Source organism: Coffea arabica, chromosome 7e (assembly GCF_036785885.1).
Source record: "Coffea arabica cultivar ET-39 chromosome 7e, Coffea Arabica ET-39 HiFi, whole genome shotgun sequence".
NCBI classification, from domain to species: Eukaryota; Viridiplantae; Streptophyta; class Magnoliopsida; order Gentianales; family Rubiaceae; genus Coffea; species Coffea arabica.
This window is the reverse complement of record NC_092323.1, coordinates 12,159,351-12,185,127: the sequence shown is the minus strand read 5'-3', so window position 1 is coordinate 12,185,127 and position 25,777 is coordinate 12,159,351. Positions and strand designations below refer to the sequence as shown.

Here is a 25,777-nt window from a genome sequence, read left to right as displayed (position 1 = left end):
AAAGTAATATGCTTGTTCATGGTTGGCTACTTGGGGTATTCTGTACCCTTGCACTAACTATGAAATAGAATAGCAATCCAAATCCCAATGTCCAAAGGTAAAGAATCAACTGTAGTGTACCCAAAACCAAAAGAAAAACAAGAAGGAAAAATACTATCAATGTATATAAAATAAGATTTACTCAGAAATTATATAGTAGATTTAGTTGTGTTTGGATTGCATTTTCTGTCATTTTTCATGGAAAAATTACTGTAGCGATTTGATATATGTGAGAGAAAAAGGTGATAGGGAAATGTGATCACGGAAAACGACAATATTTTCTGACGTAAACAAGCAATCCAAACAAGGCACATTTTCTTTTTAACGATTTGATTATACACATCATGATGTTGGAAATTAAGTGCTTTTCTACTTCTCTAAGCAACTCCATAGAGTTAATTCAAAAAGTACATCTACAAAATCAAGGCAATTTTCATCGTACTAATTTTATTCCATTATGTAAACCTACACCCTAATCACAACAGTTGTATTTGAAAAAATTATAGTAAGTACATCTGCTTGTACTAATCTCTCATGCAATAATCAAATAAGTACTGATATATTTGATTTCAAGACAAGTCGAATTCTTGTTATTCTATCCTACTGCATCGGCAACTTCTCAAAAAATTAGTAGAAGAAAAATCATACCTCATGAGTAAGTTGAGCTGATTCAACCAACACAAGAGAAACTCAGTTATAAAGCTCAAGTAATGGAGCAGCATTTTGAATACTGAATTCATAGATCTCCTAAATTATTCTCTGAAATAGGAAGAGTATATCCTCCAGAAATTATTTTCATGTTACGAAGCCAAATGAATTTACATCCATCATTCAAATAATTTTCCCTCATTATAAAATCTGTGAATTTCCTCTGAGGCAAATTTACTTGAAAGGAAATTAATTTATACACTTGATTAATTTACCTATAGACGGCTGGGGAAAACAAATAGCCGTAGTATATACAAAAAAAGAAAGCAAAAAAAAAAAAAACACGAAAAGAAGAAAAAGATAAAAACAAAGAAAAATTGAGACAAGAGCGCGCATGCAATAGAATGAAGACATAATAATGATGTGTTACTATCAGTTGGGTTAAAATCAATTTCCCATGAGAATTTGGAGGCTAAATATTAGGTCGGGTTCATTGACTCGGGTGCATGTCAAAATTTCTGTTTTGGCACTTGCTAGGAGAAAAGGATGTTTATCGAATACCAAGCCTTGTAGAAACTAATTTGTATTCCTTTCTTGTGCTCCATGATTTGGGCATATTTTTGCAGTTTCCCTTATGAATCTTAAGGGTTAACAATGATCCTTCAATTCGTTAACAATAATAATAATATTTTGATAAAACTGTTTCATATGTCTTTGTAAATCATTCAAACAAAAATGTTTGTTCATAATTAAACAGCTTATTAGGATAGATATATATATATATATATCCTGTGGAAGACTTTGCTATTTTCCTATTTGAGTTCTGCATGTGGAGTGTTTTAAGAAATGTGCAAATATTTGTCTTAAGAAAGTAAACATTTTTATTAGCATGGGTCCATTCTGCATAAAACTGTTTTTAGGAATGATGAGGTAAGAGTGGAACTTATACATATATATTTATACTTTCTTGAATGGAAGTATGAAGAGTATAGTGAATAAAATCATGCCCTCGTTTCTAATGTGATTTTGCTTTGATATTGCCAGTTGCAAGTGCAAAGGAAGGCAGCATTAAAGGTTTCCATTTTGCACCAAAAAATGCAGTAAAACCTGATTTTCTCCAGGACATGATTAACAACAAATCAATAACTTCAACTTCTTTGCATTGGGTTGTTTTGCCAAGGCCTAGCCAAGATTGCCCCCTGATGGGAGCAACTACAAGTCTGATCAACCACCATCAGTGTATGGTAACTAAAGATAAAGCAATTTGGATTTGGACTTTTTTTTTTTTTTTTGGCTGAACCCACTTCTGAAAATTTGCAGCCAAAATGAGGAAATGGTTATGACAAAAAAACATTCACCTTGGATCTGTTCCATTGAGGTTATCTTAAACTTTGAGTATTTTTTTTTTTTAAGGAAATCTTAAACTTTGAGTTCGTTTCAGGTCAAACTCAAAACAAACAAGTGCTTTCTTGTCAGTAGAAAAAAAAAACCACTATCATACCATCAATAACGGCAGAATTTTAAAGCCAAAGTTAATGAATTGGTTATACGTCCTTCCTAAAGTAGTCAATGAATTAGTTACACGGACTTCTCAGCAAGATCACCATCTAAGGCTGCAAAGGAGGACTTTAAAAAACATTTTATTATCTTTCTGAAGGGGAAGATTCATGGTTTAGTGGGTGAACTAACCAGCCGCAGTTTAAAAATTGTCTGAGAGCATGTACATAAAGTGTCATATTACCTCGTAATACACATGTATGCATCCAAAACAAAGAACCCACCAACCTCACCACCAATCCCATCAGTCAGGGAAGTGAGTTTATCAGAATTTTGTGAGTGATGCAAAAGGCATTTGGGTCAATAAGAAAAGAGAACATTCTAGCCATGGGTTTAAAGATGTCAATTTTCTGCCTGTTCTTGACTGATCAACTGCTTAGTAGCAACATTTGACTCTTCTTTTTGGGGACCCTCCCCCAACTTTTTTTTTTTTAAAATTTTTTCAAAGTGAACTAGGCAGGGATATATTCACAAAAATTGAGGTTCTATAGAGCAAAGTGGCAACCTTTTGCTCTTTTTACGGGGGACAGTTGTTCTTTTTCTCAGACTGAACTAGGTACATAATTAATCACAACGGTTGAGATTCATCAGAACAGAAGTCGAACCTCATGTATAAATGGAACCAAATATGGTCATGGATCTAATGGTTTTGCAATAGTCTACTTTTTCAAATATCAATCATAATAGCTTCAATTTTGAGGAGTACATTACGTGGACTAACCTCAAATCTTAATTAGATGTGTCAAACTGTCGATAGAACAACACTAATCTGTTTTGCCCAGTTAGAAACTATACGAGTAGCTGTTGTCAAAGTTAATGGTGGGCCTCAAAATCAACTTTTATATGCAAGATTACGCAAACCCTGCATGCTTCAATGGTTTCCAAGCTCCTGATAGGATTTGGCGACGGAACTCTGGGTGGGGCACCAACCTGGAGAAATTGTATGGAGATGGATAGGTAGGGTGCAACAAAGATGAAAAAAACCAGTTTTTGCATTGGTTAGAGCTGCCTCCAAAAGGATCGTGGTTCAGTTGTTCCAACTGATGAGGTTTGCTTCTTAGCTGAAATTAAGTTAGTAATCGCAGACAAAGATCACAAGAAAATGGCAACTGCGAATATAAACAGAACCATCATCATGATGGTGATACATCTTTATAAAAGATAATGAAAACATGACATCACATGCATCCCCTTGAATGCTGCTCAAGTGCTTTAGATGGATTAAGCCTTCTGATGTCCGAACCAAATCTCCCTTTTGAATTGTTAATTCATTGTTTAAGGTTGACATAATGATAGATCAGCTAATTCTGCAAGCACAGGTGACACCATGGCAATTTCAGTATCATCTTCTCATTCGTTCTAGGAGATAAAACATGGAGTAGGGTGCAGTCAGAGATAATAACCATGGGAGGAAAAAAGAGTTAGTGCAGGACATCTAAAGGTAACCTATGTATCAGAAATTTCTTCATTATTATAGCTGTCCTTGACTGAAAGACAAATTCAGGAATAACTACATGAGAAAACAAGCAGATGAACACCTTCAGTCTCTGATAATTGTTAAAAGGTACCCTAAACATCAGATAGATAATCACACGTAGCTGGATAACCTGAAAATAAACCCCAAGATCACACGAGTACTGCACCCGAGAATATGATCACCATACCAAAATAACTGGATGATTGTACTCAGACCAACTTCCAAAGATCAAATTAAGGCATTAGTTCCTAAGCCTAATCATAGGGAGTCTGGACAGGACAAAGAAGCTACAGCAACAGTTTGATGCTAGCTTTCACTCACAATAGACCCCGAGCATAGCGGTGGCAGTATTGCTAACAAATTTCGCACGCACTCAAAATCACAGATGCACTGGCTTGTGATTCAAAAAATGAAAAGCGCTATTTCTTGCTTCATTACCTAAAGGAAATGGAAAAGAGCAGTGATGCCTTTACTACTGCAAACAACCAATGTTTCCCTTTTTAGTTGCCACAAAGTTTTATCCATCCCAAAAGACACCTAAAATTCACCTGCGAATACTGTGATCCCACTACGAAGTTAAGTCACTACACTATAAATTTCAGATACAAGATGGAACAGCGACCAGGAAAACTCCATTTCTTAACAAGTTCATAACCTTATTGCTCTAATTCCTAACAAATGAAAGACAACACCTGTTCCGCGTGAAAGACACAATTGGAAAAGAGCAGAGACGTCTTTACTACTGCAAACAACCAATGTTTCTCCCTTTAGTTGCCACAAAGATTTATGCATGCCAAAAGAGACCAAAAACAACTGTAATCCAGAATGCAATGCTTGAAGAGACAGATACCTCCATGGCACTTTCACCTGTGAACGCTGTGATCCCACTACGAATTTAAGTCACTACGCTATAAATTTCAGATACAAGATGGAGCAGTGACCAGAAAAACTCCATTTCTTAACAAGTTCATAACCTTATTGCTCTAATTGCTACCAAATGAAACACAACACCTGTTCAGGGCGAAAAGACACCTAAAGCAACTGTCGCAGAATGCAATGCTCAAAGAGACAGATACAGCTCCCACTTTGAGTTTAAGTCACACTACTACAAAGCTCAGATACAACATCGAACAGGCACCAGAAAAACTCTATTTCTTCACAAGTGCATAACCTTTGCAGTAGCTATTACTCTTAACTCCTATCAAATGAAAGCAACACTCGTTCAGGACGGCAATGTAGTTGTTCAGGATGATCAATAAAAATCTCCTAATCATCGGTCATAATTATCACAGCAAACAAAATGAACTGTCCCCAAAAATCTAGAAGTAAAATTTGCACCATAAATTCACATCTCAAATACAGCAACCAGTACAATTGAGACAAAATTGCACCATTAATTGAAATCTCAAAGTGAGCGCATCAGTAAAATTGAGAAAATAAAATCCTCACAAAAATGTTCTATGCTCAACGTTCTCTCAGCCATAATTCATATTCTATGACGCTCAACATATATAATCTCACAAAAACAGAATCCAGAATCCATCTCTTTTAACTAACTAAATTACAATCGAATTACTATTAGATTAAAAATAATTCAAAACCTCTCCGCCAAACGGGCAGTGACAGCTCTAAGCTTGGAGTAAACCTTGCCAGCGGGAGACCCCAAAATAAGACTACAAAGTGAATCCCGCGCAATCTTAATATTCGCAAAAGAACCCAGTATATGAATCTTAGTATCAGCTATGACAATCCTAGTTCTCGTCGAATTTTCAATGGCAAACTTTGTTTTCCCTCCTTTTCCCGACAATCTCCCAATAGCCCTCGACAGATGATCCCCTCTCAAAGTCTTGACATCTTTTATCTCGAATGATTCGACATACAATTCATCCAATCGCAGCAGCGAAACGGCGTCGCACACGTCGAAACCGAGCATGAAGGCGTGGACGAAGTCGGCGCATTTTTGGAGGTTGCTGATATCCGGGGTGTCTGGTCGGGTCTTCAGCTCGACTTTTCGGCCCTTGAGATTCATTCGGATGTCGATTTTCATCTGATCATATATTGGCGTGTAGATTTCCATCCAGGCTTTCTTGAGAGGAGTGTAGCGGTGAGGTGGGACGGGGACTTTGCGGAATTGGACTTGGCCCGAGGAGATTTCGTGAGCTTTCAAGGGTTGGAAATTGGGTTTTACCGGGAGTGAAGAAGAAGTGTTTTCCACCTCCATTTTCTCTAGGTGGTGGCGGCGCTGTGAAGGGTAGCGGTGGTGGAGAAGTCCGCTGGACTGGGGAGGAGAAGCTGCAGCTGAGTGAAACAGAAGGAAGAGAACGCTAGGGTTTTTAGATATTAATGGGTCTTCGGTCTTGGGTTTTGACTTTTGATAATTGCAATTTATTTACGACTAGAAAATTTTTCGTGCTTTTTCTGATCGGGCTGGACTGCTGGAGTTGTTCCCATGATTTTGGGCCTCGTACTAAAAGCAAATTGGGGTTCCTTTTGGTTGAAAATTGTTCGAGGAGATCTAAATACGAGATCGTTGTTCACTTGTTCCGAACCTGATGGGTGATAGATGGTAGGCTTGTCAACATTCGGAGCCGGACTGGACCAGTCAAATTTTTCTGGGTATGGATAGGGAAATATTTTATTATTTGGACCCAGATTCAGATCCATTCACTCTAACAAAAATGCAAGTCGGATATGGAATATAAAATTTTGACTCGAACCAGTTTAAATAGATTAATAATTAATAATTTAAAAAAATCTATACTTATAAAAACAATAATACTTCTATTCCTAAATTTTCCAAACCGCAATGCCCCAATTTAGCTGCACATCCCTCTTACTCTCTCTTCTCTTTTGCTCCGCTAGTACACCGTCCCGTTTCCAAGCTTCCAAGAGAAGCAAGATGTTTGATTAGGGAAATGGGAAAACTCATATTTGTGACCCATCATTTGATTAGGGTTTAACAGACACCTCTTTCTCTCTCTTCTTTCTCTCAATCTCAAGGTTTAACTTCTCCACCACTAGCCAAATCGCTCCTCCTCTACAGACGCCTAAAAAACCTGCACTTTCTGGCACATTTCGACCATCACCACTGCCACCACTGATAGGGTGTGAAATTATCATTCAATTTATGATTATTTTTCCTTTTATTCTATCCAATATTGTATTAATTAATATATTCTACTTATATTTGGTATTTGGTGCTAATTATAGGAAGGTGGAGCAAAAAGTGATAAAAGAGGTAATTTTTCAAGAGTTTTCCAATTCAAGATGGAGTCTACGTGGATTATTGGCGGAAGATTAGGAAATTACCATTTTTCTTAAATATTTTACTAGGGAAGAATTAGCATTAGTTGGAGAAGTTTCCTTTTGCAATTAGAATTCTATTTTTGATTGGCCAATGAACGGCCGAAGTATTAGGACTTTATAGGAAACCGAATAAGGAGAAGAAGAGACATTGGGATTGTGAGTAGTCACAACCGTGGGCGATCGCTTGGCTTCTCTATTCGTCTCTCCTTGAATTATCTTTACTCCATTATCGAATGTTCGTGCAAGTTTTGTCAATGAAATTGCTTAGATTGTTCTCAATGAAGAGTAGTTAATTTCTTTTTATAGTCGAATGTCAACTTGAAGACGCGGTACCAAACATTTGTGAGATCAAATTATTTTATTTATTTCTTTTATTCATTAGTATTCGAACGTTTTCTGGTTTAACTTCTTATGATTGTTGTGTTATTTGAATATCATGGGTCCGATATTTAAAGTAACCTAATAATCAATTGCCAAATTAATAATAGTGGCGACTAGCATGATTGGTCTCATGTTAGGGAAATATATGATTTAATTTAAGCAAACCCTCGTAGCGTATTTGTTGGTTAGGGTTGGATTTTTTTCATTCTTAATGCAATCGAGAAATTAAATATTATGGTCATATCTAGGGTTATTTCTTGGTTAGGAAAATAGTTAACGGTCGTACCTTAACTATCGAAAAGTAAGGAAAGGTTAATTGTTTATCCCGTGAATGACAACTATAACTAATCTATTAACGAGTAATTGAATTATCTTTGCATCGATGATCAGTTAAATGGATCATGTCTGAAAAGTTGCACCTTTGGCTAGAATCGTATCTACTGTTGATTAATTCCTATTTATTCCCATTAGTTATTTTATTAGTTGGATAATTAGTTATTTTTGTATTTTCCAAAAATCTCTCATACGTTGAACTTAAGAAGAAACAAATTTCTCCAGTTCCTGTGGATTCAATCCTGCTTACCACTGTATACAAAATTTAATTTTATTTGAGCAGGTATTTATTACTGTACAGACTCGATACCTGTCAACCACCCTAACAGAATATTCCATAAACTACCCTTCTCTTCTTTATCCTCTGCCCAGTCCCATACCACCACCTTCTCAGACTCCACTCCAAAACCCTATTCTCTATCAGTTCTGTAAGGACTCGCAAATTTTCTTATTTTAAATGCCTATTTCTAGCTCATTTAATTATTTATTTTTGCCATTTATCTCGAATATTTTATTTTGACTTTTATTACTTCAATTACATAGAATTATGGCTCAAGTGTATTTTTAAAATGACTTGATTTCAAAATTTATTTCTCGAGAGCTCGTTAAGTGAGAATAGTGAGTACGCGTTTGGAAACTGTAGCCGAATTGAGAGTACAATAACCTTAAAAAAATTGGAGACTTGTACATTAGTCTTAAAATATGTATTTTAATGTTTAAGTGCTCAAGTATTAGTTACTGATACTGTCGTTATAAGAATTTCTTAGAGATTCCACTTTATCGCGCACAATCGGTAATACGCGTTTTTACGCGCGCGATTAATTGAGAGATTTTAAATCTTTATTTTTAGACCATTAAGAGTGAATAATAATAGTATGAGTGAAAGTATATTAGAGATTTAGTGTACTAGTGAAATAAACCCAAGAGGAATCGAGCACGAAGCGCGCGTACATTAGTTGACTTTTGGAGCATTTTGGGCCACACATTCTTAAGCTCTCATGAGAGCATCACACTAGATTAAAACCCTCCACACCTTTACCTCAATTGACGTCTCATAGCTCCATTTCCAGCGTGCAACTCCGAGGCAAAAACAACCAAGAGCTCTTCATTTTCCTTCATCAAATCTTCACTAATCCTCCATCAAATCACCTCAAATTTTACACGCAACTTGCTAATCACTTGGTGAACAACCTAAGTTAGGAAAGAGGCTTGATTCTCACGATTTTTCTCAGCTTTTAGAGGCCGAAAATTTCTGCTTAAGTCATCATCAAAGGTAATTAACGATCAACTACCTAAATCTTGATTTGTGGAAGTTCTAGTGCACATTTAAGCTCTTACATGCATGTGAGTAGCTTGTTTATGATGAAAAAATTGTTGAGTGGGCTCTATGAACTCCCACCTTGGATGGATGAACTGATTTGTGATGTTTTAATGGTATTAATGTTGGTTTATTGCTTAAACTAGTGGATTAATGTCATATAGTTGGTAGAAACTCACAGGGAAATGAAGATGAAAAATTTTCGATTCTGCCCTTATGTTGTCCGTGACCTTTAGGGTGATTTTTCATGGTTTTAATGGCTTATTTATGATGTATATATGTTGTTGGGATTGTGTAAAAAGTTTCATTGAAAAATAACATGATTTGGTTGGTCAAATGTGTTGATTTCCAAAGTTTAGTAAAACTGAAAAATTTTCCCGGATTGCCCAGGCAGACATTTTGTATCGGCTATATCTCTTTACTCCGATGTTGAAATTGAGTGCCATTTGTGGCACTAGAAACTAGACATTCCCAGTTTTTCATTGGTATAAAATTCGCATTCTGGTTCCACGTGGGTGAGGCAAACCATTCGTTTGAAATTTGCTGTCCTGTTTCGTTGGTTTACCAGAGGGCAGAACATGAACTACGATTTGATGCTCCAATGTGAGCTAGTTGTGGATGGATTTTGAAAATGGTTTCTTTTGAGAAATTCTAGCTTTATGAAATTATTTTCCAATGCCACTAACCACGCTCAATTCTGAGTTGAATTGAGTGAGTTGCGGCCAAAGTTTGGGACTGACTTAGTGATGGAATTCTTCATTTTGGACTAATCCTTAACAAATCTTGGTTTGGGGACTTGTACTCAAAATTTTTGGTGTAAATCACCTATCAAATATGCCTTGAACCCTTAGTAGATTTGATCATCATAAATGGGACATGTTTTAGGCATTTTCCTTGGTCAAAAGTTTAGAAAAGGAAATTTCCATGCACAAGGCAGTTTTGCCTTGAAATCTTGGGAAATTGAGTGATTTAGTTAAGTGACTTCCTGTACTTATTTCTCCATGAAATTTGGTAGATGAATAGCCTTATATGGTACTATAATCATACCAAATTTGGTGCTATTCCGAAGCCGTTTCAATGTTCAACTGAACTTCCAAATTTCATGATTTAAGTTTTGAAAACCCTTGTTTAACAAGAAAATTTTGGCAACTTTGAGCTATCATATCTTGGTGCTCAAAACTCCGATTCTTGTTCCGTTTATTTTGTGTTAAACCTGGATTGCAACTCTGATAGAGTTTCAAATTTCAGAGGTTAGTTGAATTTTACCGAATTTTACCGAATTTTCAAAGTTGGCCAAAAACCAACTTAAACCTGTCTTGAGTACCCAAAACAGTAAATTTGAGCCAATTTTTGAATACCTTCGGTTTGAAATCATGGAAAAGTGTCTTCTAAGAACTTTTAGTAATTTCAAAGAGGTTTCCAACGGTATCAAGTTTTCCATTTTTGGACTTTCTGGACTTCCGAACCGATTTTTCAAATTTCCACGCGTAAAATTGAAATTTTTCCGATTTGAACCTACTTGCTCTTTTAAGAGCTTAGGTCACGCTTTTGAGACTCTTGAGATATTCCAAACTTATTTTTATGGTGAAAAGGTTCTCACTTATAATTTGAAACTTTATTTTGAGTGTTGGTTTTGATAAACCGAAACACTTGAAAATTTGGCCTTGAGCATTTTAACTAGAGAAATTTTTGAGAAATTTCACTAAATTTTCTATTTGAAAGTTAGAACTTTAACTTCCATATTTATTATAAAAAAAAGGGTGATTGTAAGGAGACTTTGGCTTCGTAAGTTTAGAGAACATGAATTTTCACTTATATTCTTGCACTTGGGCTTTTATTGAAGATTTTCTAGTACGAACACATTTTTCTCCTTTCTCGATTTTCGTGCCAAATTTAAGCATTTTACTCTTCTTTTGGAATTGATAGTCCTTTCCATGATTTAACTCGGAAATGGGACTTTAAATTCCTTTTAGTTATTATTCCAATGATTAAGTGAAAACTTCCTATTTCGATTTGTTTGAGCTTGAGGCTCTTGAGTGTGTGTATCTAAGAGGTTTTCTTTTATTCGCCTTGATCGAGCATCTAGGTAATTCGTGATTGTGATTAATCTCAGGTGATCTAGAGGACACCGAGAAGCTCTTTTAATTTCCTGCTGTTGCTCCGGATTACGGTGAGAGATTCCAAACTGTTTTGCATAAAAAAAAAATTGCTTCTCGAACTTTTATAACCACTGTTTGTATAATTGCATATATATATATATATATATACGTGATATGACTTGATAAGTTCTTCTTACATGCCTAAGTGGTCAAATATTTGATGAATTTTGTTCACTTGAATGATAAATAATTATTCCTAGGCGAGTGTGTACTTTATCGCACTCGACCTAATTGTTGCTGTATCACTTAATTGTTCAATATTTCATTGTTTATGGGTTACTTGTGTATGCTGTAGGCCATGTGTACTTTATCACGTCGGCTGAACAAGGCCTTCCCCCTCTTCGTTATCACCTATTCGAGTCAGAAGCGGACTCGGTCGGATAGATTGATAACCCTGGGCACTGTATTTTGGTATATTCGAGTATTACCGCTGGAGGGATAAGGTGATGGCCAGTCAACCAAATGAGCTACTGATGGGAGTTATAAGGACGGGAAGTGGATCGAGTACTGTATCCTTTTGTGTTTGCTTTACTATTGCTACTGTTATTGCTCTCCTAGTTGACATTTCTCGGGTAAGACTCCTCATGAGCATTAAGCTCTAAGACGAAGCAATCCTTGTAATGTTCTTCTAGTCGGACGAGCCGCTATTTGTTTGACTATAAAAATTCACGAAAATACATTTACATGGTCATTCATTCCAAATATACATTAGTGATTTTAAATGATTTATAAGCTGTACTCATAGTAAAGTTACTAGCAAAAGTCCTATTTGTCCACGTGATTTTAAAATAGCAATTACGCACCGATTTATAAATACTTGATTTTCCCTTTTGAAACCTCATTGAGATTTAGCTCACCCCAAAAACATTTTAGTTCTATGCAGGGCTCGAGAAGGATAGTTACTCAAGCACAAGGCTTTCGAGTACCGTGGATTATCCTTTATCTGGGTTGTGATTGATTTTCTCTGTGGAATGTAATGGTTATTTTGAAAGATTTGTGAACTTTATGGTATGATGTACTTGTGGTTGAAGTAAATGTAAACCTCATGATATTTCGGGGATTATACTTTTGTAAGAACTATTTGAATTGCAAACATAAGGATTGTACTTAAGTTATTATTATTATGAAAATTTAGATGAAGTATTGGACTTGTACTTTGGTATGTTGGATTGGTGGATATAATATACTCCGTTTGAGCTTTTAAGAACGATCGATTATATTTATGCTTGAGTTTTGTAGTGAATCCTGGCGAGAGTTAGGCAGGCGTTCCGTTGATACCCTTGGATTCGCCCTTGGGAGAAGTGGGGGCGTCACAAGCTCATATGAGCTTTGTATTCGAACAAATCAATGCTATTGAGAAGGAACGCTCCCAGAAAGACCAAACCCTGCAGTGAATTCGTGCCTAGCGCGAATTCGAGAATAAACAGCAACAACAATAACAACCTTCCACAGACTTAAATTCGGTCGAGGCCAAGTTGTCAGAAAAGAAATTGGAATCGAAGAAGGATGAAAATGAGGTTAGTCATAAGAATGCTAAGGAATTGTTGGATGGTAAAATAAAGGAAGTGGAGCTGGTCTATCCGTGGCTTGAGTGGATTGAGTTGATGGAGAGAATAGTACAACATAATTATTTTGATCATGAGAAGAGAGATGGAGACGGTATGATGGAAACTGTGGGCTTTAATTGATTTGAAACGGTTGAAGAGAAAGGATTTGATTTTACTAGGGATTTCAAGACTGTTCAGATTGCTGTTTTGAATTCTGGATGCGATCGGTTTGATATATTGATGTCTGTTCTTGTTAATTTTCGTTGGATTTTCTTTGATATTGTGAGTGATTTGTGTTTTATCTTTGTAATTTGTTATTTAGGTTTGTGATTGGCTTTGAATGACTTTGTAATTTGGTGCAAAACATGTTTTGTTTTAATTCTTGGCAAACTAGGGACTCTTTTTTTTTTGGATAGACTTGACCTAGATCCAAGCCCTATTGAACCCCGTTCCAGGAGATAGAGTAGAAGATTCGTCGGGTAGACATGTTGAATCCAGAACGGGTATACTATGACGGGTCCGGGTTTGGAATGATAAATTCTAGCCCGAACCCAACCCATTGACAGACCTAATAGGTGGTGTTCGTCCAAATTATGCATCCGATTAGTGGTGTGCATCGAATTCAAAATCGATAATTTGGAATTTTGAATTCAAAAAATTTGGTAAATTGAACCTTGTAAATTTTGACCTATTTTGTTTTTGAATTCAAAACTCCAAATTCAATTTTGCTTTGAATTCAATTTGGAATTCAGTATCCTATCGAATTCACCGAATTCATGTTAAAAAAAAAACTAACCTAAATTAGTGAGTTAGAGGTATTATATTATTATTATTATATAATAAAATGATTTATATATATTATATATTATTATATATACAAATTTGAAATCGAATTAGGTAGTTTTGATTACGATTTGTGAATTTGAAATCGGAATTTCCGCTTTTAAGAAGCATAGCCTCGAATTTGAACCAACTTTGCCACTTTCAAATACAAAACTCATAATTTCTTTTCGATTTTCGAATTCTCAATTTCAAATTTTTGAATTCAAATCAAATTTAGTTGAAAATTTGAAAATTTTCGGATTTGCATACCCCTACATCTAATGGGTGATCGGTGGACGTTTGAGGACTACGGCCCAATTCGACTAGATACTACTCTTGTACCTACCTAAATCCAACATTCACAATGTTATTTTTTCTACAACGATAACATTTATATAATCTAAACTACTCTATCCTATAGGAAGGAAGAGTCTAAAGAGGTTATATAATGGGATAACAGGTTTACGGATCCTACTATAGTCCAAATGAGTGTTTTGACACCTCCTTTGAGAATCTCCTTCTAGGATGATGACACCAGCAAAAATTTTCAATCGGCATCAGCATAACATCCATATTGAAGCTTTCAAAATTTCTGTTTGGATTGTAAATTATTTGAGATATTTTTACTGTAGCATTTTTTGTGATGTGATGTATGTGAGATAAAAAGGTAATTGAGAAGGTAAAAAGGTGTATTAGAAATTGTAATGATAATGTAAGCAAATATATTTGGCCAAATAAATTGCTGTCCAAACAAACCCTTTGTTGAGGCTGATTTGTTGGGATTTCAAGAATATTGCTAGAACTTGGAAGTTTTCCTATGAAAGGGGGAAAGAAATTTGTACTACTATGACTGGTATATATTGCAAAAAACAAGGCACGTAGCCACTGCAAAATAGCTTATAAGTCTTCCTAGCTTCATAATGCTAATAAGAATCAATAATTAGTTCAATCCATTGAATTATATTCTCAAAGTGATTACATGTATACCACAACATACATTACACGTATAGTACAACAAACATTTCAGATCATGCCAGACTCAATCAAAAGTACTAATCAGACAAAAAGCTACTCATTGTTTAATCACATTATCTATTTTATTTGTTTAAATATAAGATGAAACTCGATATCTTCTAAGTTACAATAATAGTTAATTTGATCCCACATCTTGAGATTTCACTTCTTCTAGTTAATGCTCCTACCGGTTAAGTTGGATTTCGAGAACTCATCGTATTATCATTTATACCAGTCAAAATTTTCTTTACAGAAGGAAAAAAAGAAAAAAAAAAAAGCGAACCTTTTTTTAGAACCCCCCCCAAAAAAAAAAAAACTTCAACTTGGGCTTACTAGGGAACTTGTCCAAAAGGAGCAATACTCTGATTAACATCAGAATCAAGTTACCCACCCGCCGCATCGTTGACCCGACCGCAAAATTCACCCGTCATTGCTCTTCCGAGTCATCACTCTCCATCTTCCTCACACACAGACAGACACGCACACATGGCTTTGCTGGGAGACGACGGCAGAGGCTACGAGCTAGCTCGGAAGCTGGAGAGCCACGGCGTATGGCGCACGTGGCTCGGCGACTCCCTCCACTCCAGCTTCGTTCACTTCCTCGCTTCTCCTTCGGCTTGGGAAGCCTTCATGCGAGCTGACTATGCCGCCGACTCCTCAACCTCCTCCTCGTCCTCCGCCACCACCGCCGTCGATTCGCTTAAAACTAGGGCGCTGCTACACCTCCAGCTCCGAGCACGAGCTCTCCTTTTCGATAAAGCCTCAATTTCTCTCTTCCTCCGATCTCCTAATAATAATCCTCAGTTATTATCACCTTCATCGTCCTCGAATGCAATCTCGAAACTGAATCCAAATTGTACGGGACAATTACTGAGTTTAGAATTATTTTAAGGAATTGAGTATTCTAGTTATGTTTTGACTAATTTTATTTTCTGTTCTCAGATTTGCAGTTGCACGGTGATGATGTGTATTTCACTTTGGAGGAAGCTGCTCAACGGTCGGATAGTGTTCTTGCTTCTTCTGCAAATGCGACGGCATCAAAGGTTTCATTTTGCTAAATAAACTCTCTTCCTTTTCAGAATTTCGGTTTTGTTTTCTTTCTTTTCTTTTTCTCAATTGTTGGTTGATTTTTGAAGTCAAAGTGATGAAATTAGGAATATGATTGAGCGTTTTTCCAGTCAATAGATTTCCATATGTAAGATTATGGGATGATATTGCTAGTTAAGTTGAATTTCTCATGAATTCTTGGATAATAGGTGTCAAATGATGAGGATGTATGATCACATTTGCCAGAGGTGTTTGAGTTTTAAATTTTGTTAAGTAAAATGAAAATGGTTGAGTTGTTTTTGTTATTTTTTGTTGAGAAGAGAATAAAATTGCTTCTAAAATCTGAAGCATCTAATTTTTTTTCGGAGATGTCATTGCCTAACTGAATGGAAGCTGAATGCAAAGCTTGAATTAGCTTTTTAGCCACTGTTTGTTCAGAATGGCTCGTCAGGAAAAAAGAGCTTTTATCATGTCTCTTGAAGACTCATGTCTGAGTATCAATTTATAAATGCCAACCTTAGAGCTTTAGCATTATCAAAAGTGCTTTTTAGTTGGAAGGGTTAGATGATATTCTAATTTTAAACTTAATTGGGTGATTATAGTTGTAATTTCTTGGGAATAGAATGGTCGGAATTTAGTCAAAACTCTCTCTCTCACAAACAAGAAGGTTATGCACTGACATCTGCGATAAACATTAGAAGTTTTTTCGCTTTTTTTGTTCTTTCTTTCTTTTCCTCTTTATGTTCTCATTAATTTGTTGGTTATTTCCTGATGTGAAAAATTTGTTCTGGTTAGAGCATCTTTTTTTTCTTGGTCAAATCATCAATGATGAAGTACCAAGAGGCCTTCCCCGCCCCCGCCACGCCCCGGGGATATTTGTTCATTTTGTATGCACTCCTTTCTACCAAGTTTGGCTGACAATTCGTTCATATTTTGTTGCACCACTACTTTAACTCAGCTGAAATTTATTTCCAGAGCTTATGAAGTTTAGTAATTAGGTCTGCTTTCTAAACTTCTCATCACATTCTATCTGGTAGTAGGAGATTCTATCATTCCTGTACTATGTGTATTAGAGTTGTGCTTTCCTTCGTAGGTTATATTCTTTTCTTTTCGTGCACTACCACAAAAAGAAGTTTTTCTCGTTCATGCTTGACTTGACATCATGCATTGGTCTTTTTAATTTAATTTTCTTCTCCATTTCTACTACTTCACCAACTTATTTACTCTTTCTCTTTTCAGAGCAAATCATCTTTTGGTGTTGGATCGAGGCACACTGAATCAGAAATTGGTTCTTTGCCACAAAGGTTCAAGTTCGATGAATTACCTGAAACATGGTATGCTCAGTTTTTTGAGAAGTATAGAGCAAGTAAATCATACAGACTATCCTTCGGAGATCAGGAAACAGAAAAAAGGACTCCTGAACATATGTATAATTATCTTAGGGTTGCGGAAAATCACAAGAGAAAGAGAGTTGCTTTCAAGGTAGATCAGAACATTGGTGTTGGCAATTCCATGTTAGACAGCGGGTCAAACATGCTGTTAACCTCAATAGTGGAGGACAACAATGCACTTGATGATGAAGCACCGTTTTTCCCTGAAACTATGTTTAGTATGAATTGTGTTCCAGATAGTGCTGTCTTGCAGAAACATAGAGTTTCACTGAACGTAAAAGTGGAGTTCAATGGGATTCTAGACACCTTACCTCAGATCGTTACCAAGAGTCCTATCATGATTGAAAGGCTAGGTATCAGACCAGAATACCTAAGTATGGATCCAAAAGGAAATCAAAATCGTGGAAAGATTGGTTATGATGGGCGTGGGAAACTTCTGGGTCAGGAGCAAGCATCACAGCTATCACAGAAAGTGATAGCTCGTTTCCTATCTAAAGTTGGTTTTGAAGGTTCCTCAGAAGTGCCACTGGAAGTTTTGTCTCAGTTATTAAGTAGTCATGTATGCAAATTAGGTCGTACATTAAAGCTACTTGCTGATAGCTACAGAAAGCAATGCTCAGTCATGGAGTTGTTAAAGATGTTCCTTCACACAACTGGATATAGGTGAACATCAATCCTTGTCACATCAGATTGTACAAAGTGTTATATTGTCAATTTCATAGTTGTTAGTGTAAATGGTTTCTTGATTATACCTGAATGCTGATGATGCTCAATTATGCGTACTGAATTATGCATCACATTCTAATTTTTGCAAGAAATATAAGATCTCCCTGAAGCATGGTAATCCAGAATCTGATAGTGTAAACTTTCAGGGGAACAAACTTTTGGTAGCCAATTTGCACATAGATTTCTATCCATTATTAGGGTAAAGAGCTTGCAAATATTGATGCCATGCCAGCAACCATATAAAGATTGAGCGGTGAACTTAATGAGTAATCTGCTTGATATGGTAATTATTTTTGTCGACAACATTTTTTCTTTTCAAGTTTATTTCTAATGCATTCCCCCATGTTGCCTCAACAGTAATCTTGTGGTACTGTCTGAGCTTGTGAAGGATGCTACCAGGAATCCTGTACCGCAGACTCAGCAACAAGTACAGGGATATCAGTTGCAATTGCAATCACAGAACCAAGGACCCATCCGGCCATCGCAGCAGGTGTATAGAATATGACACCATGTTTTAGTGTTACAATTAACTTTCTGGGAGATCAGAGGACTGTCCATGGTGAAATTTTCATGCAAGTTGTCTTGCTACAGTTTTCAAACTATCTTTAAACTCTAAAAGGCAGTAGTAATAAGAAATTGGCCAGTAAGTTGTAGTTGGCTTAGGTGTATTTGTCGTCCCTGACATTTATTCCAAGGCAATTTATGACTATGCACATGTAGGAGAACTGCCATTTGTGGAAAAAAGGCGTACGTCTGCCCTTTTTTTGCTCATCTTTTACATTTTTTTTTATTTTGTGCTCCTTATTTGGTCTAATAGTAAAGGAATTTGGCTGAATAAATTAGTCTGCCAAGTTTTACTGTTAGCCTCCTTGTAAACGTAGTAACATATTCTTCCCACTAACAGATTCCAAGGCAAATGCTTCCTCAGCTTCAACAGATGATTAATTCCCAGAATCTGGCTTTTCAGCAGCATCAACAATGGGAGAGAATGAGAAGACGACAGCAGTCAACACCTCGTCCTGGTATGAACATGAATATAAATATGGACAAGGATAGGCCTATGGTGGAAGTCAAGGTTGAAAATCCATCTGATTTCCCAATGGACAATAATACCTTTGCCACAATCGATTCCCGGCATTCCCAGCTGCAGCCATTTCGTCAGCAACAAATCGCTGCTATGACATCTTTCCAAACTAGCAATCAGTTCAGGCCCATGTCTTCGCCTCAAATTCCTCAAATGCAGTCCCCGTAAGGAACTTTGATTGTTGAATATTAGCTAGGATGTGACAATATCTCTACTAACATGTGCTTCCTTTTTAGGAACATGGGGATGGCTAGGGCTCCTCCTGTAAAGGTTGAAGGCTTTCAAGAATTGATGGGTGGGGATGCTACACTTAAACATGATTCGGAAGAAAACAAACTAACATCACCGGCCAAATAGTATGGCTTTGAGTTTAATACCTTCCGGCATAGAAGGTACTATTTTAGAAGTGTTCTTGCTCTCCAAGTTCCAATGTGCAAATTCTACTTAAATCTCATGTGTTACACAATGACAATTTCTGAAAAAGTTTTGAAAATGAAATTGTTATGCTAACTTTATTGATTCTGTCATGTTGGTAATAGATGCCTATGCCCATTAAATACTGCAAAAAATTTACTAGCGTTATTTATTATTTTCTTTCTTTTTGTTTGTGTAATTAATCTCAGCTTTCCTCCATTAGTGGTAGGATACATATGAAGCATATTGAAAACAAATAAGTGTTCTAGAGGAATGTCCTTTCAATACGTGGCCCACTTGACTTTTGATTCATGGCAGAGAATGTATCACCCGGAAAGAATCTATTATTTGTTTTTCTTGTTTTCACTTTTGAAAAAGTATATGTAGTGTTGTGTGGAGTCTGCTGCTATTCGTCGTTTGTGTACTCGTGTGCTTGCTTCATTTGTTTTTGTCTTACTGTACTTGGTTCTCAAAATGCTAATGGGAAGATATTGTGAAAAGATATACCTTGAAGTGACCTCTAAATTAATTCTCAGATTGTTTTCAAATCAACCATTGGGTGATAGCTTCTGCATTTATCAAAAGAGGTGTGTGACAGCTTCTGTTGCCATATAGGCACATTGTATTATATAAGCCAAAGCTTTAAACTCGTATTGAGTTGTGGGTTATACTCTCGGGGTGCAATCAGGCTCCATGAGCAGGCTTTGGCATGCCCAAGCTCAGCTCAAAAAATAAATGGGGCTTTTGGGCTCAGGCCTAGGCTAGAAAGCTCAAGCTCGGGCTCAGATCATCATTTAATATGAGCTTTGGGTTCAAGTTCATAATTAATTACATAATTATATATAATATATTAATGTTTATAAATTATTATAAATTTGTATGTAAATTATTAATATTTTAATGTTATAATATGTATATTTATAAATTGTATATATTATTCAATATGCAATTAATATATATATTTATATATATAAAATTATAATTATACATATGAATGGGCTGGGCCTCAATCGGGCTTGAGGCTAATGAGGTTCAAGTTTGGCTCACATATAATTTGGGCCTATTATGACCAAGCTCTTCCCAGCCCTATTAAAAACAAGGCTCATTGGGCTTTTGCAGGCTAAATGGGCCGGGCTTGGGCTAACCGGGCCCTGTTGACAGCCCTTTACATGTCAATATGAGAGGCATTGTTTTAACTGAATATGGGTTTCTTAGTGATGTTTACTTGCTTAATACTTGACCCTTCTGTTTTCAATATAATCTCAAATTTATTTTGGAAATTGGCAACCTTTACCCTATGTTAGGGAAAAACAGTATTGGATCAGGAATGCCAGGATAATATATAATATATATAGCAATACATTTACGACCAACCTGAGGTACAATGACAATCTTGAGCTGTACAGTTGCGATGCTGACAATGAACTGTGCACTTGGACTAATGCCTGTTACGTTTGACTTTTGGGATAGCCTGTAACTTTTTGTGATAAGTAGCTTGCAATTACTTATTGATAGTGACATTTTAATGTTTTGCTCTTAGGATAGATGAATTTATAAAGGAAAAATATTTAGAAGATCCAGAACACCTGCAGTGTGGAGTAGAGAATCTGTGACTGTGGTGCATGTCAAGATCAGATCTCGGATTGTGTTGATTATCCTCCATAAACTCAAGAAACTTGTTGACTTAAGTATCATGTGGCTCTTTGTTTCCAACCACACTCATTTCTTTTGCTTTGTTTCTGAATATCTTTCCCTTGTCTTCAACAGTGATCAACCTAACTGTCTGGGCCACCGAGTTTCTTGTGTATGACCCATTTTATACTCACTTCTGCACAATTCTATTCCCAGCTGCTTGGTCAGGCCTCCTCCTGTAAAGATTAAAGGATTCCAAGAATTGATGGGTAGGGATACCGCACTGAAGCCTGATTTCAAGGAAAATGAGTTAACTTTGCATGCCTCATAGGATAATTCAGTTAAATACCTTCTTGTACAGATGTAAAGGTACCATTCTTTGATAAGTTTTCCTACTCTTTTAGTTCTATAGCATAATCCTACATAAATATTAGTGTTTGTTGTAGAATGCCAATTTTGTAAAAAGATTTTACAGATGAAATTATTGTGCTAATACTTATTGATTCTGGGTGTGGGCTGTTGTGCTATGAAGATATTTGTCTTTTGTTTCCTATTGGTGTAGTGTTTTTTTTAGTTGCTACTTCAAAGTTCTAATAATTAATATCTAGAAAAAATTAGTATTTTCTTAGTTGCTATTTAAAAGTTAAAGTAATCATACCATACACTAAATTAAAGTGATATACTTGTGATTGTTAATATTAGGAAAGTAAGAGTTGGATCACCGTAGGACATTTTTACAAAAAGAAATTAAGGGGAATTCGTTATTTGATGTTTAAAAGTTATACCAGACACTAATTTTATATTAATAGGCGGCATGCTAATATAAAGAAACGAAGAGTTGAATTACTACATGGCACTTTCATAAAGAAAAATTAAAAAGAAAAATAATTAACTAATGATAAACATATTGTGGGAGGGGCGCAAGTTGATCAAATTTGTTGTAAAAAACTAACAGTCGGAATTAGTTCTTGGGTTTGTGTTGAGTATCCTCCAAAAGCTCAAGAAATTTGTTTATGTAAGCATCATGTAGTTCTTTGTTTCCTACTACTCCGCTCATTTCTTTTGCCCTGTCTCTGATTATCTTTCCCTCTTCTTCAACCATGATCGATCTAATTGTCTGGGCCACCGAGTTTCTCATGTATGACCCATCCTGTTCATTTCTTGCCACTTCTGTTCCCAACCGCTTGTCCTATAGAACCCTAGCATTTAACCCTTGATCCAGCAGAAAGGGTAACACAATAAGTGGATGACCATATGCGAGTCCCTCTATAGTGGAACCCCAACCGCAGTGAGTCAAGAACCCGCCAATGGATTCATGACTCAGTATCTTCAACTGTGGCACCCAACCTTTCCATACCATTCCCCTTCCCTGTACTCTCTCTTCGAACTTTTCAGGCAACTGAACTGATTCAGATTCACTGAAGCCGGGTGGCTTCCTCAGAACCCAAAAGAAAGGCACCCCTGATAGCTCTAGCCCAAGAGCCAGCTCGCTGATATCTGTTTGACTGGGTGGCACCTCGCTCCCTAATGCTACATAAACTACTGAGGCTCTGTTTTGACCATTGAGCCATTCTTTGATTGGAAACCAAGCTTCATCATTCATCTCATCATCTATTTTGTTGTCAATTTGGAATGGGGTGGCACTAATCCCAGAGGCATCACTGGAGTGGGATGTATCTCATTTAGCAGCTTCAAGCAGTCGCCTTCAAACTCGTAGGAGTGTCTTGCAATAACAACGTCTGAATCCCTGGTCACCATTCCAACTCGGTATGCATCCGAGGCACCTGAAACGTTGGGATTAGCAATTCGCAGAACGGAATCAGTTTCATGGATCTTGTAAACCACTTTTGTCTGAAAAGCTACCCACTTTGGCGGGACCATGAAGTCTTCAGCCTTGCTTCTTGGATCTGTGCCATTAATCAACATGTCTGATGGTCCAAGAAAGCCCAAACACCAGGCGCTGACAATACAAAAGAAGGATTTCAAAATTCCTAGCTTAGCTGAAACTGGTAGTACCCAATGCGAGGCAAAATCATGAACGATCCAGTCAGGAAGTGAATTCTCCAAGAATCGAGTCAGTTCAGGTTCAAGCCCATCATAGGCTTTCTTTAATAGAGACATTTGATCTGTGTGGATGTCCATGGTGGCCTCTGCATTTTTTGGTAGTCCTTCAACTTGGGGCAGTGGTATTTTAACAAAGGTGATGGAAGAAACAAGATGTGGAGGGATTTTTGGGAGGGGTGCGATGTTTCTAGGGGTGGATATGAAGGGGACTCTGTGACCCCTTTGAGCAATGAATTTAGAGAGTTCTAAAAATGGGATGAAATGCCCAAAGGCCAGCCAAGGCAACATCACTAAGTGCAACTTGGACTCGTTGGCCATGGACAAATTCAGGGCTTTAGGAAGACAGAGATTTCAACTTGGGGTATTGTTTAAGTTCCTTTTCCTCAAAGAGTTTTATGGTATTGCATAGTTGTAGACAGCATGAATCACGCCTCACTGTTTGATGACATCTTAGCACAATAATTTGTTGACATTTATTAGATGTTGGTGGTCGATTATTGGGTATGTATTACATTTACTGACACTAGAAAGATCTGAAGTTGGTGGTCGATGTTGACATATATTAACAATTTCTTTTCTTGTTTTCTTCTGCTAGATTGTCAGCAATTGTTTATTGAGAATCTTTTCATGACACTAGAAAGATCTGAAGTTGTCTGATGGAAAAATCAGTGTGTTCCGCGGTAAGTTGTTCTTGTATCTTATTCCCCAGGATTTAATGGGCGTTTGCTTTCGTGATTCATTTAGCCAAAGGAATGATTCAAATGAACAAATTTGAAGGCGACCTGTGTATCTTTTATTTAATTTTTTTTCTTTTAATACTTGCACTGGGACAGCTGCTGCATGGAGCAGCAGATTATCTGGAGTCATTATTGTGTTGTTGAAAGTTGAATATCAAAAGCCCCTTCAGTTTTAAGGCAGCAATACATTATAGTGATTCAGTCAACATAATTAATTAAAGTTATATGCTTGTAGATTAAGAATGCAACCAGAAAAATTAAATTGCACAATGGATACTAGTGCACTGATTATTGTACAATAATACTAGTGCCAAATTTTACAAGATAGTACTAATTCTTCTCATGTGGGTTTGCGTACGTTCTTTTCCAAGTAATCTACGAACCTCTGTACGTAGCCGTCATGCAGCTCTCGATCTCCAAATACTGCGCTAATTTCTTTAGCTTTGTCCCTGTAGAATTTTCCTTCATCTTCTTCCATGATCAACCTCACCGATTTGGCCACTGAGTCTCTCGTGTACGATCCATCTACCGGATTTCTTGGTATTTCTATGCCCACCTGTTTTTCCTCCAGAATCCGAGCAACCAACCCTGTATCGATGACGAACGGCAGCATGATGAGTGGATGACCAAGCATGAGTCCTTCTATACTCGAACTCCACCCGCAGTGAGTCAGGAACCCACCCACTGAGTCATGACTCAGTATGTTAAGCTGAGGTGCCCAATTCTTCCAAACAATACCCCTTCCCTCGACTCTATCCTCGAACCCCTCTGGCAGCCCAGATGGATTCCTTAGAGCCCAGAAAAATGGCACCCCGGATAACTCCAGCCCGAGGGCTAACTCACCGAGTTCCAGTTGACTCATTGACACCTCGCTCCCAAACGCCACATAAACCACCGAGCCTTTACCTTGACCATCCAACCATTTCTTGATTGCAATCCATGACTCGTTGCTTTCAAGGCCGCTTTTTTCCACCTTGGGCGGCATCAATCCCAGCGGCATCACAGGCCGTTGTTGCAAATTTTCAAGCAAATTTAACCACTGGCCTTCAAACTCGCGGCAATGTCTCACTAAAACGACGTCTGCACCCTTTATAACCGATCCAACCCGATACATATCCGATGCACCCGAGCCATCTAGATTACTAGCTCCCACAACCCATTTACTCTCGTACAGCTTATAAGCCACTTTACTCTCAAATGGGATCCACTTCGGCGGAACTATATAATCCTCCACCTTACTTCTGGGATCAGTACCGTTGATCATTGCATCAAAAGAGGGTCCAAAGAATACCACAGTTGAGGCGCTAACAATAGAGAAGAACGATCTCGCTATATTAAGCTTAGCCGCAATGGGAGGTAACCAGTATGGAGCAAAGTCGTAAATAATCCAGTCCGGAGCTGAGTCTTCCAAGAAACGAGTCAAATCGGGCTCGAGGCCATCATAGGCTTTCTTGAGAAAGGCAACATCAAGACCGCCGAGGTCTACCGTGGCCTCCACATTTTCTGGTAGCCCATCAACTGGGGGAAGTGGGATTTTTACGAAAGTAATAGAAGATGCTAAATTCGGTGGGAGTTTAGGGAGGCGATCGATGTTTTTGGGGGTGGAAATGAAGCTAACTTTGTGACCCTTTTGAGCTATGAACTTGGAGAGCTCTAGAAAAGGAATGAAATGGCCGAAGGCTAACCATGGGAACATGACAACATGTAAGCTGCCGGATTTGTTTGCCATGAAATATTGTCGGAACTTTAGAACTCTATTATGGTTTTTTCCTCCTTGCCTGCAGAGTGCACAACTTGCTGATATATAGAAGCTGGGTGGTACGATGTGTGGACCAATTGATTCGATTTACTACCTTTCCAGCATCACATGTTGTTAAGGGAAAATGAGTGATGTACAGGTCACTGTGTTAGTGTAGATGTTAAAGGGAAAAAATTTGTGAAGATGTTAAGAGTAGAGATTCGATGAACCAGCTATTGAGCCGGGCCGGGCCATCAATTGGATTTTGGGAGGAACCGGCTACGGGAAAAATTTTGTGACGATGCTAGAATAGAGATTTGAATTTAGAACCTCATGCAAGAAA

At 37.2% G+C, this 25,777-nt stretch overlaps 3 protein-coding genes, 1 long non-coding RNA gene and 1 pseudogene across 8 annotated transcripts; 2 read left to right on the top strand and 3 right to left on the bottom strand.

The window, feature by feature from the left end:
* Positions 1-5,095: 5,095 nt before the first annotated feature.
* LOC113701288 (uncharacterized) lies at positions 5,096-6,081 on the bottom strand. Its single transcript, XM_027221875.2, has one exon. It carries the CDS (start codon positions 5,940-5,942, stop codon positions 5,316-5,318), a length of 627 nt encoding a protein of 208 aa, XP_027077676.1. The 5' UTR covers positions 5,943-6,081; the 3' UTR covers positions 5,096-5,315.
* Positions 6,082-6,533: 452 nt separating this feature from the next.
* Positions 6,534-7,210, top strand: LOC140010856 (uncharacterized). The gene is made up of 2 exons (XR_011818004.1): positions 6,534-6,826; positions 6,932-7,210. It is a non-coding gene; the product is annotated as an uncharacterized lncRNA (long non-coding RNA).
* A 7,730-nt stretch (positions 7,211-14,940) lies between these two features.
* On the top strand, positions 14,941-23,880 carry LOC113701298 (uncharacterized). 5 transcript variants are annotated; one of them, XM_027221887.2, is made up of 7 exons: positions 14,941-15,457; positions 15,544-15,644; positions 16,888-17,702; positions 18,123-18,255; positions 18,670-19,013; positions 19,086-19,241; positions 23,555-23,880. In XM_027221887.2, the coding sequence occupies exons 1-6, from the start codon at positions 15,088-15,090 to the stop codon at positions 19,204-19,206; spliced, it is 1,884 nt and encodes a 627-aa protein (XP_027077688.1). In that variant the 5' UTR covers positions 14,941-15,087; the 3' UTR covers positions 19,207-19,241; positions 23,555-23,880. The 5 variants fall into 5 exon arrangements, with proteins under 5 accessions (XP_027077688.1, XP_027077687.1, XP_027077686.1 ...); XM_027221886.2 differs by lacking the exon at positions 23,555-23,880 and adding an exon at positions 21,112-21,446; XM_027221885.2 differs by lacking the exon at positions 23,555-23,880 and adding an exon at positions 21,031-21,446.
* LOC113701299 (UDP-glycosyltransferase 91D1-like) lies at positions 21,719-23,530 on the bottom strand (annotated as a pseudogene).
* A 59-nt stretch (positions 23,881-23,939) lies between the features above and the next one.
* LOC113701300 (putative UDP-rhamnose:rhamnosyltransferase 1) lies at positions 23,940-25,425 on the bottom strand. The gene has a single exon (XM_027221888.2). The coding sequence runs from the start codon at positions 25,423-25,425 to the stop codon at positions 24,037-24,039; it is 1,389 nt and encodes a 462-aa protein (XP_027077689.1). The 3' UTR covers positions 23,940-24,036.
* Between the last annotated feature and the right edge of the window lie 352 nt (positions 25,426-25,777).

What these genes read in the sequence shown, in the direction of transcription:
- LOC113701298 (XM_027221887.2), top strand. Translation starts at nt 15,088, where the DNA reads ATGGCTTTGCTGGGAGACGACGGCAGAGGCTACGAGCTAGCTCGGAAG. An exon ending in CTCGAAACTGAATCCAAATT is followed by an intron (nt 15,458 to 15,543) that starts GTACGGGACAAT and finishes TTCTGTTCTCAG; the next exon opens with ATTTGCAGTTGCACGGTGAT. An exon ending in ATTCCTCAAATGCAGTCCCC is followed by an intron (nt 19,014 to 19,085) that starts GTAAGGAACTTT and finishes CTTCCTTTTTAG; the next exon opens with GAACATGGGGATGGCTAGGG.
- LOC113701288 (XM_027221875.2), bottom strand. Translation starts at nt 5,942, where the DNA reads ATGGAGGTGGAAAACACTTCTTCTTCACTCCCGGTAAAACCCAATTTC.
- LOC113701300 (XM_027221888.2), bottom strand. Translation starts at nt 25,425, where the DNA reads ATGGCAAACAAATCCGGCAGCTTACATGTTGTCATGTTCCCATGGTTA.